This window comes from Physcomitrium patens, chromosome 3, assembly GCF_059467195.1.
Source record: "Physcomitrium patens ecotype Gransden chromosome 3, ASM5946719v1, whole genome shotgun sequence".
Classification (NCBI taxonomy): domain Eukaryota; kingdom Viridiplantae; phylum Streptophyta; class Bryopsida; order Funariales; family Funariaceae; genus Physcomitrium; species Physcomitrium patens.
In genome coordinates, this window is record NC_143412.1 from 16,411,060 (window position 1) to 16,426,908 (window position 15,849).

The window sequence follows — 15,849 nt, forward strand, 5'->3', positions numbered from 1 at the left end:
GAATACATGTGACGACAGTGATGACGATTGTTGATGCAGGTGGTTCTAAGGTAATGGGGTTCCGAGGAAGTCAATTGGTCCAGATTAAAGGTGAAGCAGATTATAAGGGCACTATGGATGACTGTAATGTTGTTTTTTAGATAGTTGCACTGTTTCTCTTCAGTCTTGTCAACTTCTGCAAGGATACTACTTGCGACGTGGAGGATGGAGGGCTCGTGTTCTGTTCCAACTACTGATGGCGAGTATAGTAAATTGGTGTTGTCTTAACACTCATGTCGGTATTGTCATTTCCCCTAGAAGTTCGTCGTGACCTTTCTGTTTCCTTGGAGGGTGTGGTGTGGGTTGCGTTGCAATTGGTAAGTGACTTTAGCTGCTTTACTGAGGAAGGACTTCATGAGCAGTGGTACATAATGCGGGCAGTAAAGTATGTTGAATCAAGTAAATACGGTCGACTAAACAAGGAAGAAATGATGATTCATAGCAGGAGTATCTGCTTTGTATCATGCGACTCATTGAGAAGGATGTCCTTGTGCGTTGTTACCAAATTTGAAAGGATCTGTAAGCCATTTAAGTGGGCTAATGTTGAACTTCTTTAGTTGGGCTCTGTGGTTTTTATTTATTTTCGTTACTGCTCCTATTTTTGAGGCTAAAAACTTGTAATACTAACAAGCTTCATTGACCAAAAGCACCAATTTCTCCCATTGGTGCTAGTCCTTGTTAAAATTCAAATTTGTGTGTTAATGTTTTTATGTAGCATGTTGCTTTTCTATTGTCCTAAGCTAGTAATTGTGTAGTGGATTTGATTGTGTAGTGGATTTGATTGTGTAGTGGCCATTGATGATATCTCATGATTTAATATTCATTTGCAATATCAATTTAGACAATGTCTTGAGCAATTGAAAAATTGTTATTTTTTTGAATTAGGGATTAATCATTAAAAAAATAATTAATGTTGTAAACTTCAAAAGATAAATAATGTACTTATTATTTCCATGTAGTGGTAGGATTTAATAAAATTAAAGTCATATTTATGTTGAATTCTTAAGGATTTTTTCTTCTCAAGTGGCCAACTCAATCTTTTGACCTCAATCTGATCAAACATTTGTGGGCAATTCTTAATTGTAGTTTGAACCAATAAATAACTTCTCCTAAAAAGAATGCTAGAATTACGGACTTGTATTGAAGATTGTTAGGCTTCAATCACTCCTCATGAATGCAATAGATTATACGGAAGAATTGCAATTAGGACTAATAGCAGACTGTAGTGATGATAACTGAACTTTGAGACCTAAATTCATGTTCATTTTCAATACAATTTACTTCGTTCATTGTGCAAATATAATTTTCCAATTTATGCTGTCATTTTTAGAAGATGCATTTTTCACTTAGACCAAACTGAATTCTTACTCAGTTATGACTGTCACTGTATATCGTGAAAGTCCACTTCGAAATTTGCTCAAGAGTTCGGAGTGACTACATGCACAATAGATTCTTCTGCAACTGTCAGCTCATCGCGGTCTTTGGATGATTTAATGTAAGTGCTAGCTCGTAGGTTCACAATTTCACTCTGTCGAGCAGAGTTTGTCGAGCAGTTTGGAGGTTCTTTCGTACTGAGCATGCAGAATACACACTTGATTACACTTGAACTGAAATTTCTGTAATGGGATTTGATAAGTTCCATGGTGAACATGTTTATTTTGTTGTGACTGACTGTTAGATTCTTGCTGAATATGGTGAGTGCACCCAAATAGAATTGGCAACCCTGATAAGTCGAATTGCGCAATACACATTTATTGGGCATGCATAGTTCAGAATGGTGTAACAGTTGTAGTGATAAGAAATCTTGCACCTTCCTAAATGCGCATTGTAAAATGAAGTTTGTAATGAACGTTGGGCACAAATAGCAGTTTGTATGCATGAGTCATAGAAACAGGTTAGCAAGAGCAGCTGCCATGCCATACCACAAATGTGGCGCAATTTAGCACTGACATGAGGAGAGATGTGGAAACTTAGTGAAACGCATTCTGTTACAAAAGTCTTTTCTTACCTGTTGGTTAGAATGAGTTCGTGGGATGTTCAGGTGTCAATAAACATAGGCAGCTTCAATGCAACGATCAGTAGCTGTAGTGCATCCATGAGATCCGTCGCCCTATCGTCTTGTCTCAACCGCATTCGTACGTCACGCATCATAAAATGGGGACACGATCATCCTGCACAGATTCTGCTGGGTCCCACAAACAAGGCAGTAACAGGTGGAAGAGGAGAGTTAAGCCCGAGCGTCCAAAAGCCGCCTGAACGATCCAGAGAAGTGACACAGCCGATTCCTGAGCAGGCAGCATCAAAACAGTGCAGGAAACAGCCGAGGAAGGAACAGATTCAGGCACCCTAGGAAATTGATCATTTAGGAAGGGAGGGCTCAGGAGACGGAAGGCGCTAGGGGTGCAGCTGCTCTGCCTTGCCTGCCTGCTTAGGGTTTCAATCTTCACCGCAGGCAGGCCCCTACTGCATCCCCTCTTGTGCGCGAAAGTACAATTTTGGAATTGTAGATGCAATTGAGAGTGATTGTGGAATTTTGCGACTTTTGGTCGAGGATTGAGGGTGGAATGCGAGTGGTGATTGGAAGGTGATTTGATGGAAGTGTGGGATGTTTGGCGTTTTGTGAGTGCGATATGAGATTGTGTGTTGGAGACGCTACAAGTGGAAATGGGATGGCGGGTGCTAGTGGTGATTGGATATTTTGGGTCTGAGTTGGTGAATTAAGGTAATGGGAGGGAGGATTGTATTTTGAGGTGTCTGGGGTTATGCGGAAGCGATGAGGACGGAGATTGGGGGATGGTTATGATAACTGATTTGTACAAATTAGGTGCAATTCGTGGTGGTGTGTAACAGGGGTTTAGGGGGGGGGGGGGATTGGGTGAAGGGCGAGGGGATGTCATGTCGGGTTTCGGCGAAGGGAGCAAGTGGGAAGGAGCAGGGCCGTCGACTTCAAGTTCTGAGCTACCGTTAAACTTCTCTATGGGAAATGGAATCGGAGAAGGTGAAATTTGCATAATTCCTGGCCTGCCGAACGACCTGGCTTGCCTATGTCTTGCATGCCTCCCCTTGTGGCAGCATAGTACGTTGAAAGCGGTGTGTAAGGCATGGAATGGGGTGTTCTCAGGGAAAGCCTTGTTCGAGATTAGAAAACGGTGGAATAAATGCGAAGAAATCATGTGTCTGTTTCGTGATGACCCCTCCATCACGCAAGGGGAATTGTTCGATCCTCGGTCGCAATTGTGGAGCCTCCTGCCTCCAATGCCGTCGGAACCCTTCACTTATGGGCTTACCAATTTCGAGTGTGTTTCGCTGGGAAATTCTCTCTTGGTGATTGGAGGGTCTCTCTATGATGCTCGAAGCTTCCCCATGGATCGACCATTACCATCTTCAGCCGTATATCGGTATGACCCCATAACTTCGAGGTGGGATCGTCTCACAGGTATGCGCACTCCTAGGGGAAGCTTCGCCTGCGGAGTCTGGGAAGACGCCGTGTTTGTGGCAGGAGGTGGTTCACGTCACGCTCAATTTGCAGCAGGAGGGAGTCGCCTCTCTTCCGTGGAAAGATATGATCTTTTGCACGATCGATGGTCTCCATTGCAGAGCTTGCAAAACATTCGAGCTGGGTGTGTAGGGTTTGTATTGGCGGATGAATTTTGGGTCATCGGAGGTTACGGTGGCTCCCGGACTATTGCTGGTATATTGCCTGTGGATGAGTATTATTCCGACGGTGAGATTATGGACTTGAAGACCGGGGAGTGGAGGGTGTTGAAGCCAATGTGGGAGGAAGGAGAGAGGAGGAGGTTGGGGAAGGTGGCTGTCCTGAGTGGTTCGAAGGGGGAGCCTGACAATGTGTTCATGTTGGATGGCTCTGCAATTTACAGGTTCTGCAATTTGATCCTTTTCTTTACTTTTGCAACCTATTTGTACGAAATTCGAATCCTGCCACAACATGCAAGATGTGAGTTGCACACATAGATTTCCGAGCTCGTGCCTAACACAGGGTATAAGCGTACTGAATTCTAATAACTAATTTCAAGGCATTGTTTTGTTCAGGTACGATGTTGCAGCGAATCGATGGATCCGCGAAGCACAATTACCAAGCACAGTTCTAGCAGAGGCATCGTGTCGGCTTGTCCCTCTGGGTGGAGAGTTGTATGTGATCCCTGGTGGCCCGGTGCTGGAATTTAACGACGCTAAGCGGACACCGAAGAAAAGAGGATCGATAGTGTTTCAAGTATATGACCCTAAGGATCGTGTTTGGCGGTTCGTGATGACTCGTCCTCTTCTGGCCAAAACCGCACGGCACAATATTTCTTGGGGAGTTGTGTGTATATTGAGGCTGTAAGCTAGAATTTAATGGCTCAAGGACCCAACGCACCAAGTTTCCAGGTTCGGTGGAATTTTAGGATCATGCAATTCAGGACCCAAAGGCTTATTGGTATCTTTGTTGTTCCTTAACTGTGGAGCGAGGTGGCATCGGTCTTGTACAGTGTACGATGCACATGGATTCCATTCATGAGATTATATTGTTGTACTGATTTCTGTACAGTTGTATGTCATTAGAAAGGTGTTCCAAGACTTGTGGGCGCGTAGTGCACATTTCTTAAAAGACAGTTACATCACTCAATTTCGGAGGGGATGTTTTTCATAATCTTTGTAAATTGTTGGGATTTATCGCTGAACTTATGAACGACACGTATGGGTCGAGTCTTAGAAGTGTGGAATTTATTGAGAGCACATTCTGTGATTTTATTTCTGCGTCTGATTTTTTAAAGTTTGTTATCCTCATATCAGGTATTGTATGAGTTGTTGTGGTTGCATATAAATGCTTAGGCATCGCAAGCGTTTGCTCGTAGGCTCTAACCATCTCTTGCATCAAACCAGCAGCCGTACTTGCAGCTCTCACAGCCCACACATCCCAAGACCCAAAACCATTCATTTCAACTAGACAGCCCTCTTGGTTTCTTTTAATTGCGACTCCTGCAGCCCAGAACTTATGTTGGTCTTTAGATTTTCAATTCTTTAATAGCTACATTTTTTATAAAAAATCTCAAGGATTTTGGACTCGTTGTTGCATCAAGTTGATGCATAAGCTGTTGATTTTGAACTATAGGCAACTTAAATATAGTGAAAACGAATTTGACTATCTGTTTCAAGTTTCTTAACAATGAAAATACAATAACTGATTGAGCATAATATTGGGGATGAGGCACAACAGGTTTCGGAAAATGTATGTGGGTTGATCAAAGAGGAGATGCCCCCTCACACACAAATTGAAGGCAGTTTAATGCATGCCTTGAGTGTTGGCAACTGGTGCCTTGACCAGTTTGGTGTGATCAAGCAGCAGCATCAACTGGTACACCTGAACGCTTGTTTCGTGTGAAGATTAAACAGTTGAGATGTATGGAGGGTTTATTTCAATACAAGCCAACTTCAGATCAAGTGGAAGTATTACTTAGACATTTGTGAGGTTCTTGGAATTAAATCGCGTTGGGTACGTTAACTAGGAGAATGTGCGGTATCAGAATGTACGACTCTATTGGCCAGCAAACTTGTGCTGAATAGCTAGGAAGTGTCTCAGTTGCGAAAATGGTCAACCAAGGAATTTGAGAGGGACGCTCATCAGTGGGTGTTGTGGAGAGTAGCCTCCCCCGCCCTTCCTTGGGGACGATCAGCGTTTGAAGACTTGGCTCCAGCTGAACAGATTGACGACGATAACGAATGGCTGAGAAAGTGTGGAGAGTGTGCACACGCGGACGCATCGGGGACGAGATAGTCCTCATTTATCAAACCTAAACCAGAAGAGCTTGACCAAACAAAGGATGAGCTACGAATGAGCAATCTAGAACATCACTCGAAGTGCTTCTAGATTAGAGAATGGAGTATCGCAAAAAAAAAAGTATTCCATGCATGCTTACCTTGCCATGTCCGAACCCATGTTCCATTACATGGCCGCTTAAAGGTCGCATCTATTAGTAACCGCTCACTAGTTCTGAGGTTTGCAATAGTATCTTGAGCTCACTTCAAATATAATTGACTGGAAAAGAAAAAGAAAAAAAAAGACATGACAATCTTGTTTCACACAGTATTTGCTTCTTCAATTCCTAGATCTACTTCACACAAAATGCAGAAAATCTGGAATGGTTGCCAGTTTGGAATCTTGTCCCTGGAACAGTATTTACATGTATGATCCTTGCACCTTGAGTCATATGACTGTTTTGTCTTGCGAGAAGAGACAAATCACTTGTATAGTGCAAAAGCACTGATAGCTATTGTTTAACAGTGAACTCCTTAGAATCTTCAATAGATGTTTTTAGCTCCAACTTTGCGAATATACGTTGCTGCAAAGATTTAACATCTGGTTGGGTCATTTCAAGTTTTACAGAATTTATCATGAGAGGACTTACAAAAATTACCACGTGCTCTGCTGCAATAGAACCTTCCCGTGACGCAAGTTTATGTGACGGACGTTACAGATGGACAATTCATAAGCTTTTAGGATCCAAGGCTGAAACAATACAACCCTGGGCCAGCGCATGACAGGACATAGCATATCACTTGCCTTGTGTTCGCACTGTGTAGTATAGTCGACACTCAAAAGAGCCTGGTTTTCTTGTGCGGATTTAATGGCGGATGCTGCTGCAGCCTCTTTCAGCTTCTCTGAGTTGTACAAATATACACCAAAAAAAGTTACCCACACGTAGAACAAACACAGAAAAGTTAAAGAACCGCGTCACAACAGTCAAGAATGACATGAAGCAGCATATTTTAATAGGGATTGAATACATGAAGAACGTTCTGTTCTTTTAATCCAGGATATGAGCAAGTCATAGAAATGACCGACCTGCTGGGGCTCACATAATATATCATAGTTACGGGGTCCACCTTGAGTCCTTTCCTCTTCAGAAATAGCTCAAATAAAACCTAGCGAAAAGCTTCCCCAGAAAATTCATGTACACAACACCAATCCAGTTGAAATAAACCTATCCATGCGAAGCGATCAGTACGCCAGCGCTTATTGTCGACATGGTACTCATCATTTTCACACTAAGCCCTTCCAAGCCGAATGATGCCCCAAGGAAAATAACGGCAACAGGCACTGCAAAGAACCCGGTTGTAAATGAACACCAAACTCTCAAGCAAGAAATACTGCAAGAAATGCTTTGTGCCAGCATAAACCTAATGAAAGATGGACTTACTAATGGCCTTCAGCATCTGAGCAAACGACACAGAGATATGCAAGTAGGAAGTGTTGCCAAGCCATAGCGTCAGAGCAAATTGATGCCCCAAACGGAATCAAAGAGGATATGTAACTGCAAATCCAGCGCCGCACTAACCAACAAACCCCGCCCGCCCCTGGATGCCACTGACCTTTGATAAGTCCAATTAAAATTAAAATTAAAAATGCGCTGCAAATTCTGTGGATATAGTTTCACTACTTCTATAATTTATATTCCTTGAAGTGTGTACACCAGAGTAAAGCATCCTGAAATATAAAAACTTAAGAACAGTTCTACAAGATAGTAACTCACCTGATGGTATTGGAAGACCCAGTCATGACATTAACAGATATTTGACTAAGTGAGAGAGAGTAGTCACTACCAGGTCCCAAAGCTTGATATCGTATATTTCCATGCTTTGTAATTGACTGATGTTAAGGTATAGACCACAAGAATAGCAAGCAGGCTGCCTTCAAAACAGGTAAAGATCAGAAAGTTAAGTAAGGCTCACAAGTCATAGGTCATGCTCTACTTCGGCTTCACCCACTGGTCCCATGTCACACCACCCAACTCTGTCAGCTACTGAGCCTGTCTCTTCCTCACATCCAAAGACTCACTGCAAGTTTTAGTAAATCACATTCTAGCTAGCTCGTAAGCACCATTACTGCTCAACGCAATCCAGATAAATCGGTGCCAAGATAACAGCCGATCTGATGCATTGAGAATAACTACAGTTACTTGCAACATGACGAAAGAGACCTTGGATGTTCAGTTCATGACAAAAGTCAAATTGAAGAAGCCTACACCTCGAACACCCTGTCCACCAGAGAGCAGAGCACCGTTGAAAAGATCATGTGCAGAAGCGTCAGTCCAACTGGATAAGGACGATTGGATTTACTGTCCAACAGCACCCAATGCAAATTCCACAAAATTTCAGTGAGAACAAGGACGTATAAATAATAAATAGGAGACAAGACGAACTGCGCGTAGCACACCTGACATCACACTTCCTCCGCACGTCAAAAACCAAACAATAATCCCAAACAAGGAAATGAGACACTACCCAAACTGGACTCACCTTGTTAAAGAAGATTTGGCCACTTGAAAGCAAAATGCACACGATCAAATATGAATACATACGCAACGCCTTCTTCTCCTCTGTAGAAGCCATGGCCACTACCACCACCACCACCACGCCAACTGCAACTCCAACAGCAACCTCGACCATGCGGTGCAGGGGGGTCCTGAATTGTCTACGATTTGTGTGTCCACCGTCGTGTCTACGATCGACGTGAGTAAACCACCATGTCCAGGACAAGATAGGATGCGACGCTGGTGTCATGGACGAGGGAGCCATCATGCAGAGAGATGCCGTGATCGGCGCCGTGGCTTCTTCGTTGAGCGTGAGAATTGCGTCGAGACGAGAGTGCCATTCCGTCTACGGGGAGTCGCTTCGGAGCTTGCCCATCTTCCTCCAAGCGACAATGTCCATGCACGTCATCTTTACTAAGCCCTAATTTCTTTACACACAAAAAAAAAAAAAAAAAAAATTACAACAAAAAAATTTATAAAAATTAAAAAAATAATTACTTTGAAGATTTGGCGCCATGAAAACGTAAATAAATAATCCCTTAACTTCACAAAATTTGAAATAAAAAATAAAAATATTTTTCTTAAATTGGTCATATATTGATTTTTAAGTGACCTGTTGAAAATTATAAATTTTGTATTAGATATTAAAATCTAATAAAAATTGAATTTTTTATTTGTAAAAACTAGATGAAATTTTAATCAAATTATTTATTTTTCATAATTTACTGTATTGTAAATATCAGTGATAAAAAATATAAACAAGAATGGAATTATAATTTTTTTTAATGAAGTAAAATACTTTATTTCTATAATAAAATTAATTTTGATGTATCATCAAATTCTCATCATCTATATACTATCTAAGAAAAAAATATATATTAAATGTTATAGATGCTAATATTATTTAAATAAATAGAAGAAAGTAAAAGTAGGTAGGAATGTGTTAGGTAGACAATGTCTTCCTCAAGAAACATTAAAGATGCTTTTTAAATGCCAATTAGGTCTTTAGATTCTTCTAATTATGAGACAATCAAAAGTTCTCCTATAATTTCTTTACTTTTAAGAAATTACCATAAAAGTAACTTTCAATTGACATGCTTAAACCACAAGCCTTGTGGTACTTAAAAAGCTTCTATATGGCTTTCTTGGTAACAAATATACATAAAAGTAAGATTAATGCCATCTTTTGTAGTATTCTAATCTTAGTTCAATATTTTTTTTGTATTTTGCATTAGTCATACTAAATCTTTTCTATCTTATTGATATATTTCTTCTTTGTTGAATCTCTTATTTTTTAAAAATATAAATAAGTACATTATTATTTCAAGGTTATGTTTAGACTCATATCCTTGATATTAGAATATCTATAATTCTAATGAATTTAATTTTCATACAAAGGTAAAAAAAAGAATGTAAAGAAAGAAAAAAAAAAAGAAAAAAGAAGAAAAAAGAAGTTGACAACAAATCAAAGTTAAAAAATAATAGAACATATCATATTAAATCCTAAATACTAAAATTTTAAAGTATGATAGATTAAAAACTATTAGTATTGTCATCAAGTAATTGCAACATACAGTATGATAAAATACATAATTAAAATAAAATAATCTTTAATTTAAGATATAAAAAAAATTAACACTAGATGAACAAAGAAAGTTATAAGTATAGATTTAATTATTGAAATTGCAAGCAAATCTACATCTAATTAGGATCTCTAAATTCAAAATCCATTACATATACAAATATATCCCAATTATTTGATACCTCTTAACTAATATTTCTTGGTTAATTACTGGATAATACTCAGTAATATATGCTGGAACAGAAATTGTTCATCAGTTGTAAACTAATATTCCTTGCATAACTTACAAAAATTTCCATCTATCAAGGTTATTAAATGACACATGCCAGAAAAAATTAAGAATAAATAAAAAAATTGATTGGTTTCAAAATAATAAAGTTGTATAAAAGACTAAGTTTTTTCAGACTCGACTTAATATATTTAATTTGGAAGAAAATATATAAATAAAAATAAGAAATTATTAATAAAATAAATTGCAGATAAAAAACTTTTCTAATAAGTACAAAACTCAAGACACAAAATAAAATAATTTTCATGGAAAAGCAATAAAATTAGGGTTAAATTTTTGAGACTTTCAAATATTTTTAAAGAGACACATTTTATGCAATCTGGCACATTAATTATAATATTATAAAACTTTTGAAATATATATATATATATATATATATATGTAATTTTTAAGAATTTTATTCATATACTAATGTATTACAATAATCAACTCTATTATCAAATTAATTTTTATATATGTGATTGTTTTACTAGACTATGTCTACCTTAACATACTTATTTTGATAAATACAAGAGATATTATTACTCCACACAAACAGTAAACAAATTCAATTTTGAATGCCATAGTGTAGATTTTTTTGTCAAATTCCTCCTGACAATGAAGAGTTTTTTAGCTAGTATAATTTTGAAAAAGAAAAAGAAAAAGTAATTCATTGAAATCTTTTCATTTCTGTAACTTATTTAAAATCGTATTTTAAATCCTTATCTTTTTTGATTAAAATTAGATTACTTCTGTTTTTCAATAAGACATAAACATATTCAAAATTGTAGATTATCCACTTTTTAAGTGATATTGTTTTTAATTTTTTTTTGTGTCTTTAAATCATCTCTTCTACTTGTCTTCAATGATATTTAATTTTTTTTATTATGATATTATAAAAAAGCTTCTTAAAATGGAAAGTTCAATAGTACAAATACAAAAGCAAATAAAGAAGTAAATGCTTGTTATGCATTAATTCAACTTACTACCACAAGAAGCTTTTTTTGTTCAATTTGAAATTTGGTATGCATAAATAAAGGAAATGGATAGAAGTTTGCATTTTGAATCAAATATGGATCTTTTGAATACAATGTTCTATCTTTTAGACTCACAAATGTGCTAACTACTTTTCAATATGAATGATATTTTAATTTTTTTAAAAGATAATTTAGTCATTTATTATATAAATAATATTTTAATGTACTCTAATAATACTAAAGAACATGAATTTTTTATTCATCATGTATTACAAAAACTTAGAAATGCAAGACTATCTCTCAAGATGGAGAAGTATATATTTTATACAATTTATGTTGATTTCTTAAGATATATAATTTTAAAGAAAAAATATCACATATAGCCCTCAATTCTTGATAATAGCAAATCTATCCCTATATTTTGTGATTTTTGCAAATATGCCCTTTGAGATGAAAATTTATTTAAACCCAATTTTTTTAGTTTGAATTGGAGCCTAAAGTGGCACCTTTCTGCATAACTTGGATCCAACACAAAATAAATGCTTCTTCTTCCATTGTCTTTGCTATTGACTATGATTTATATGTAAGGATCAACTCACCTTTTCAAAGTATTTACTTGTGGGTGATTTGTTGAAAAGTTCTGGACTTAACAAATTTGGATTAAAAGCTAGTGATAACCAAATACTGACAAAAAAATTGCCTCTTTTATATATCTAAAGTAGGCTTCTATGCTATAGTTTGAGACTTGTTTAAAATCACTCTCTTGTATTTAACCTAGAACCACGTCATGATATCTTTCTTGATAATGTGGTATTGAATACCAATGCAAGATTTAGCTTTATATTTTTTTTTGGCTTTATAACTTGGGTGCTCAAGAACAATATAAAAGTCTATTTTGTAGATATTAATAGAAGGATTGTACTTGATACCAAGATCAATATGCTCTTAGATTCCAAAACCAAAGCAATCTAATTCATTGAAGTTGCAACATAGAAATTTGTACTTCTTCACCTTTAAACTATTCTCTAACAATTGCATAGTTTTTTTGCCACAAACAATTATATGGCATGCAATCTTCTTATTACACCTGATTCCAAAACAGTAGATAATGTACCTTGCTTTAGAGAAGACAAGGCTTTGGCCACTAAGTTGTTCCAACAGTTTGAGTAAGACAATCTCCGCTCTTACCAATAGAGATATTCAGAACTAACTTTTGAACCTTAATCTCTTGCATAAAATTTTGCTATTTTAAAGTAATTTAATTCTGAATGTATTCATTTGCATGTCAAAACTACCTTAATTTTTTTGTTTTATTACTCATTCTATGTTTCAACGATCAACACCTCGTAAAGCAAGATTTTGCAATGGTTCATTAAAAACGCACATCATGATCCATAAGAAAGCTATACTGGAACCAGATTGCCAACAACTAATACCAAAGCTCCTGAAGTAAAAAGACTAAACTCGTCTCAACCAACAAAACCCAGCTTGAATAAATTACAAACAAAACTCTGCTTGCTTCTGTGGAAGATTCGTCAGAAACCTAATGAGGCCCTTGTTTACTTCCGAAGCTTCGACAAGACGAAGAAGGCCGCGAAGCAGATATAAAGGACATCGCAATCAATGCTTCACTATAGGTTTGAGGTCCATTCCCAAAGCTGCAGATGGTCAAGTTTCTAGAACCCAATAATACTTCAAAAAACAATATATAATAAATGAAGCTCATCCATTCAATGCAGAACCAGCTACCAGAACCATCCCCATCTCTGTTGCCGCATGTATCTGGGGTCTATGCTGTAATCAGTCGGTAATTACTCAGGATTGTGGCTTTTGCTCTGCAGCTCGTCGTTTCTGCTTCTGAAACTCTTCGCTAGGGTCCATAAATTGAACTGTGGCGTGAGAGCGCTCAATCACGCAGTTCTTGGCCTTTGAGCAGCAGGCGACGAGATTGGCCTCCGAGGAATCATGGTGAAGGTTGTGAAGGTTTACGAATTTGGGGGACCTGAGGTAGGTTTGCATCCCCTGGTTGCAACTTGAATCGTCTGTACACATTTGTTCTACTTTACTTGAACTTTTTCACTTTGAAGCGATGGAAGATTGTAGCCGTGGGTTTCTTGCAGAGCTCGATTGGGCTATGTAGCATGCAAGGTTCATTCTCTCTGAAGGCCTTCATGGCTGTGTGTGAACAGAAACTCCAATTCGAGGATGTGGAGCTTGGAAAACCCGGCCCTAAACAAGCAAGGGTAAAGCATGCCGCAGTAGGCTTGAACATGATCGATACGTATTTTAGAAGAGGCCAGTACAAGGCGGATCTCCCCTTTGTTCCAGGTATGAATCATTTTTGCTCTTGAGTGTTACCTTTGGTCATTGTTGTTGGTGGTTCCATCAAATATCCCGTCTTGTTACTCTTCTTCGTAATGTGCAACAAATTGACGACGATTGAACGGATCCGTTGGTTGTCGCATCCAGGAATGGAGGGTGCCGGTACGGTGGAAGAAGTTGGATCCGAGGTCACAGATGTAGGAGTCGGAGACAGAGTGTGCTATGCAGGTACAGCAGTGGGTTCAGCCTCGTAACATGCTGCACATGAAGTTGTTTACCATTGTCGAGCAGATGCATCAATCCGTTGTGAATCACTATTGCTGTGTTGTAACGATTGATTGAGTTTGTGTGCACTCAACTTAAGATTAGCGGGTTTGGAACTTGTGGATATATCTATTCATACAGGAGTAATGGGGTCGTATGTCGAAGAGAAGTTGATCGATGCGGAGAAACTGGTGAAAATACCTGACGGAATTGAGTTCACCGTTGCTGCTGCTCTTATCCTGAAAGGAATGACAACTCAAGTTCTCCTCCGCAAAGTTTTCAAGGTCTCAATATTTGGGGAGTTTCTATGGGCGAGGTCCTGTGTTTGGGCTGAATGGAGAATACATGAACTTAAGTTTCTGATGCGGTTGTGACAACTCACAATGATGTCCACTTGGTTAGGAGGATGCAGTTTCGTGAATGTTTTGTATTTCTGTGGTTGATCTGCATGGTTTTCGGGGTTTCGTGAAGTTTGAAATCGTCTGTCTATTGACTCGTGGTGGATTTTGCGGACTGATTGGTCAGGTTGAAAGCGGGCACACAATCGTTGTTCATGCAGCCGCTGGTGGAGTTGGATCACTCATGGTGCAGTGGGCCAGCAGCATAGGTGCAACTGTGATTGCATGCGTGTCCAATGAAGAGAAAGGAAAGCAAGCAACGGCGGATGGCGCACAGCACGTGATTGTGTACTCCGACAATAATCTTGTGGAGAGAGTGAAGGAAATTACAAAAGGAGTGGGTGTCCCCGTTGTATACGACTCGGTCGGCAAGGATACGTTTCAGGTTTAGCACCCGCTGAAAACCATCGGGAGCATTGAATTGGAAGTTCGGTTTCTCGCGCGCTTGTGAGACTGGTCCAGTGTGGTGTGGATGTAGGGTTTTGGGCGTATGCAGAGTGTAAGAAACGTGTGCGCGACATGTATGAAGGAGATGTGGAGGTTCAAGCGTGTTCGTGAGTTGGTGTCAGATGAAATGAAGCCACAGAAATGCGAGGTGTAAAGCTGTGATAATGAGGGATGTTTTGAGTAACAAAACGTGTTCGTAGTCGTGAATCTGAGTGCTTCATCACAGGGGACTGGGAAATGGGACATTCTTAGTGATTTGGCGTGGTTGGTAGTGTGTCCTGAACTAGTCGTTCGAATTCATGCGTCCGCTTTGTCTGCGTATATTGCAACAGAGACGTGGAGAATCGGATGATATTATCCCATCTAACTGGGTTGTCTGTTGTTGTACTTGTACAGGCATCGTTGGAATGCTTGGCTTACCGAGGAATGCTTGTTTTGTACGGGCAAGCCTCAGGCCCTCCAGAGCCTATCCCTGTTACTGCCATAGCGTCAAAGTCGCTGTTTATCAGCAGGCCGTCGTTGATGCATTACATCATGACTCGAAAGGAACTTGAGGAGATTGCAGGTGATTTGTTTGCAAATGTTGCAAATGGAGTACTGAAAGTCCGGGTGCACGCAATCTATCCCCTGTCACAAGCTGCCAAAGCGCATGAAGATCTTGAAGGGCGTAAAACAACAGGATCTACAGTTTTTGTACCCGACAGTGTGTAGTGATTAGTATGAACACTACAACCAGATTGTGTACGTCCACCACCACGAAGGGCTGAGCATGCGCAAGAACGTTCTACGTGCATCGGAGCAATGCGTGCAGAAATAACAGCCCAGCATATACATGTGAGGGATCTGGTCACCGCAAGTGTTTTTCCTACTGTTTGCATCTTTGTGGTGACCAGCATCAAATTGTAAATAACTGATGGAGTTTCCTGCAGATAGTTCGGCTTTTCCTGGGTATCCTGTGGAAGTGGCACTCTTCTTCGCACTCTTCGGTTATGTGCACATATACTTGTATGTACATACGTATGTATATATGGACATTGTTTCGTGAATTATGAAGTGAAACAACACAGCGGAATGAAAAGTCGAATTCTGCACTTTTTTGTGTCATGAAGCTTTGTTTCTGTGCATGTTCAGTAGATTACATTATACTTAGCTTTGTATGCGTCAACTTTACAACATAATCTATGTTCTCCAGCGTCATCGAAAAATTGCGCACCAGTTCTTTCATTGGTGAAGGAAACACCTG

General features: G+C 39.0%; 3 protein-coding genes and 1 pseudogene across 19 annotated transcripts; 2 read left to right on the forward strand and 2 right to left on the reverse strand.

The window, feature by feature from the left end:
• The first annotated feature begins 2,099 nt into the window (after nucleotides 1–2,099).
• Nucleotides 2,100–4,718, forward strand: LOC112280542 (F-box/kelch-repeat protein OR23). The gene is made up of 2 exons (XM_024516139.3): nucleotides 2,100–3,917; nucleotides 4,090–4,718. Exons 1-2 carry the CDS (start codon nucleotides 2,935–2,937, stop codon nucleotides 4,379–4,381), a joined length of 1,275 nt encoding a protein of 424 aa, XP_024371907.1. The 5' UTR covers nucleotides 2,100–2,934; the 3' UTR covers nucleotides 4,382–4,718.
• A 1,330-nt stretch (nucleotides 4,719–6,048) lies between these two features.
• LOC149989530 (uncharacterized) lies at nucleotides 6,049–9,929 on the reverse strand. 16 transcript variants are annotated; one of them, XR_016502190.1, is made up of 7 exons: nucleotides 8,335–9,024; nucleotides 8,016–8,153; nucleotides 7,768–7,802; nucleotides 7,236–7,392; nucleotides 6,881–7,135; nucleotides 6,599–6,696; nucleotides 6,049–6,377 (listed from the first exon to the last, which is right to left on the reverse strand). XR_016502190.1 is itself a non-coding variant. In XM_090249000.1 (7 exons), exons 1-2 carry the CDS (start codon nucleotides 8,614–8,616, stop codon nucleotides 8,025–8,027), a joined length of 330 nt encoding a protein of 109 aa, XP_090105126.1. In that variant the 5' UTR covers nucleotides 8,617–9,929; the 3' UTR covers nucleotides 6,049–6,377; nucleotides 6,599–6,696; nucleotides 6,881–7,135; nucleotides 7,236–7,392; nucleotides 7,768–7,802; nucleotides 8,016–8,024. The 16 variants fall into 16 exon arrangements, 10 of the variants coding, with proteins under 10 accessions (XP_090105126.1, XP_090105125.1, XP_090105124.1 ...); XR_016502192.1 differs by having other exon boundaries at nucleotides 8,063–8,153; nucleotides 8,335–9,023; XR_016502191.1 differs by having other exon boundaries at nucleotides 7,236–7,402; nucleotides 8,063–8,153; nucleotides 8,335–9,023.
• A 1,928-nt stretch (nucleotides 9,930–11,857) lies between these two features.
• LOC112279960 (large ribosomal subunit protein uL5z pseudogene) lies at nucleotides 11,858–12,423 on the reverse strand (annotated as a pseudogene).
• A 571-nt stretch (nucleotides 12,424–12,994) lies between these two features.
• LOC112279959 (uncharacterized) lies at nucleotides 12,995–15,697 on the forward strand. Of its 2 annotated transcripts, XR_002969167.3 has the most exons (7): nucleotides 12,995–13,182; nucleotides 13,365–13,503; nucleotides 13,645–13,725; nucleotides 13,903–14,045; nucleotides 14,287–14,544; nucleotides 15,003–15,440; nucleotides 15,536–15,697. XR_002969167.3 is itself a non-coding variant. In XM_024514785.3 (6 exons), the coding sequence occupies exons 1-6, from the start codon at nucleotides 13,141–13,143 to the stop codon at nucleotides 15,315–15,317; spliced, it is 978 nt and encodes a 325-aa protein (XP_024370553.1). In that variant the 5' UTR covers nucleotides 12,995–13,140; the 3' UTR covers nucleotides 15,318–15,697. The 2 variants fall into 2 exon arrangements, 1 of the variants encoding a protein (XP_024370553.1); XM_024514785.3 differs by having other exon boundaries at nucleotides 15,003–15,697.
• The last annotated feature ends 152 nt before the right edge of the window (nucleotides 15,698–15,849 follow it).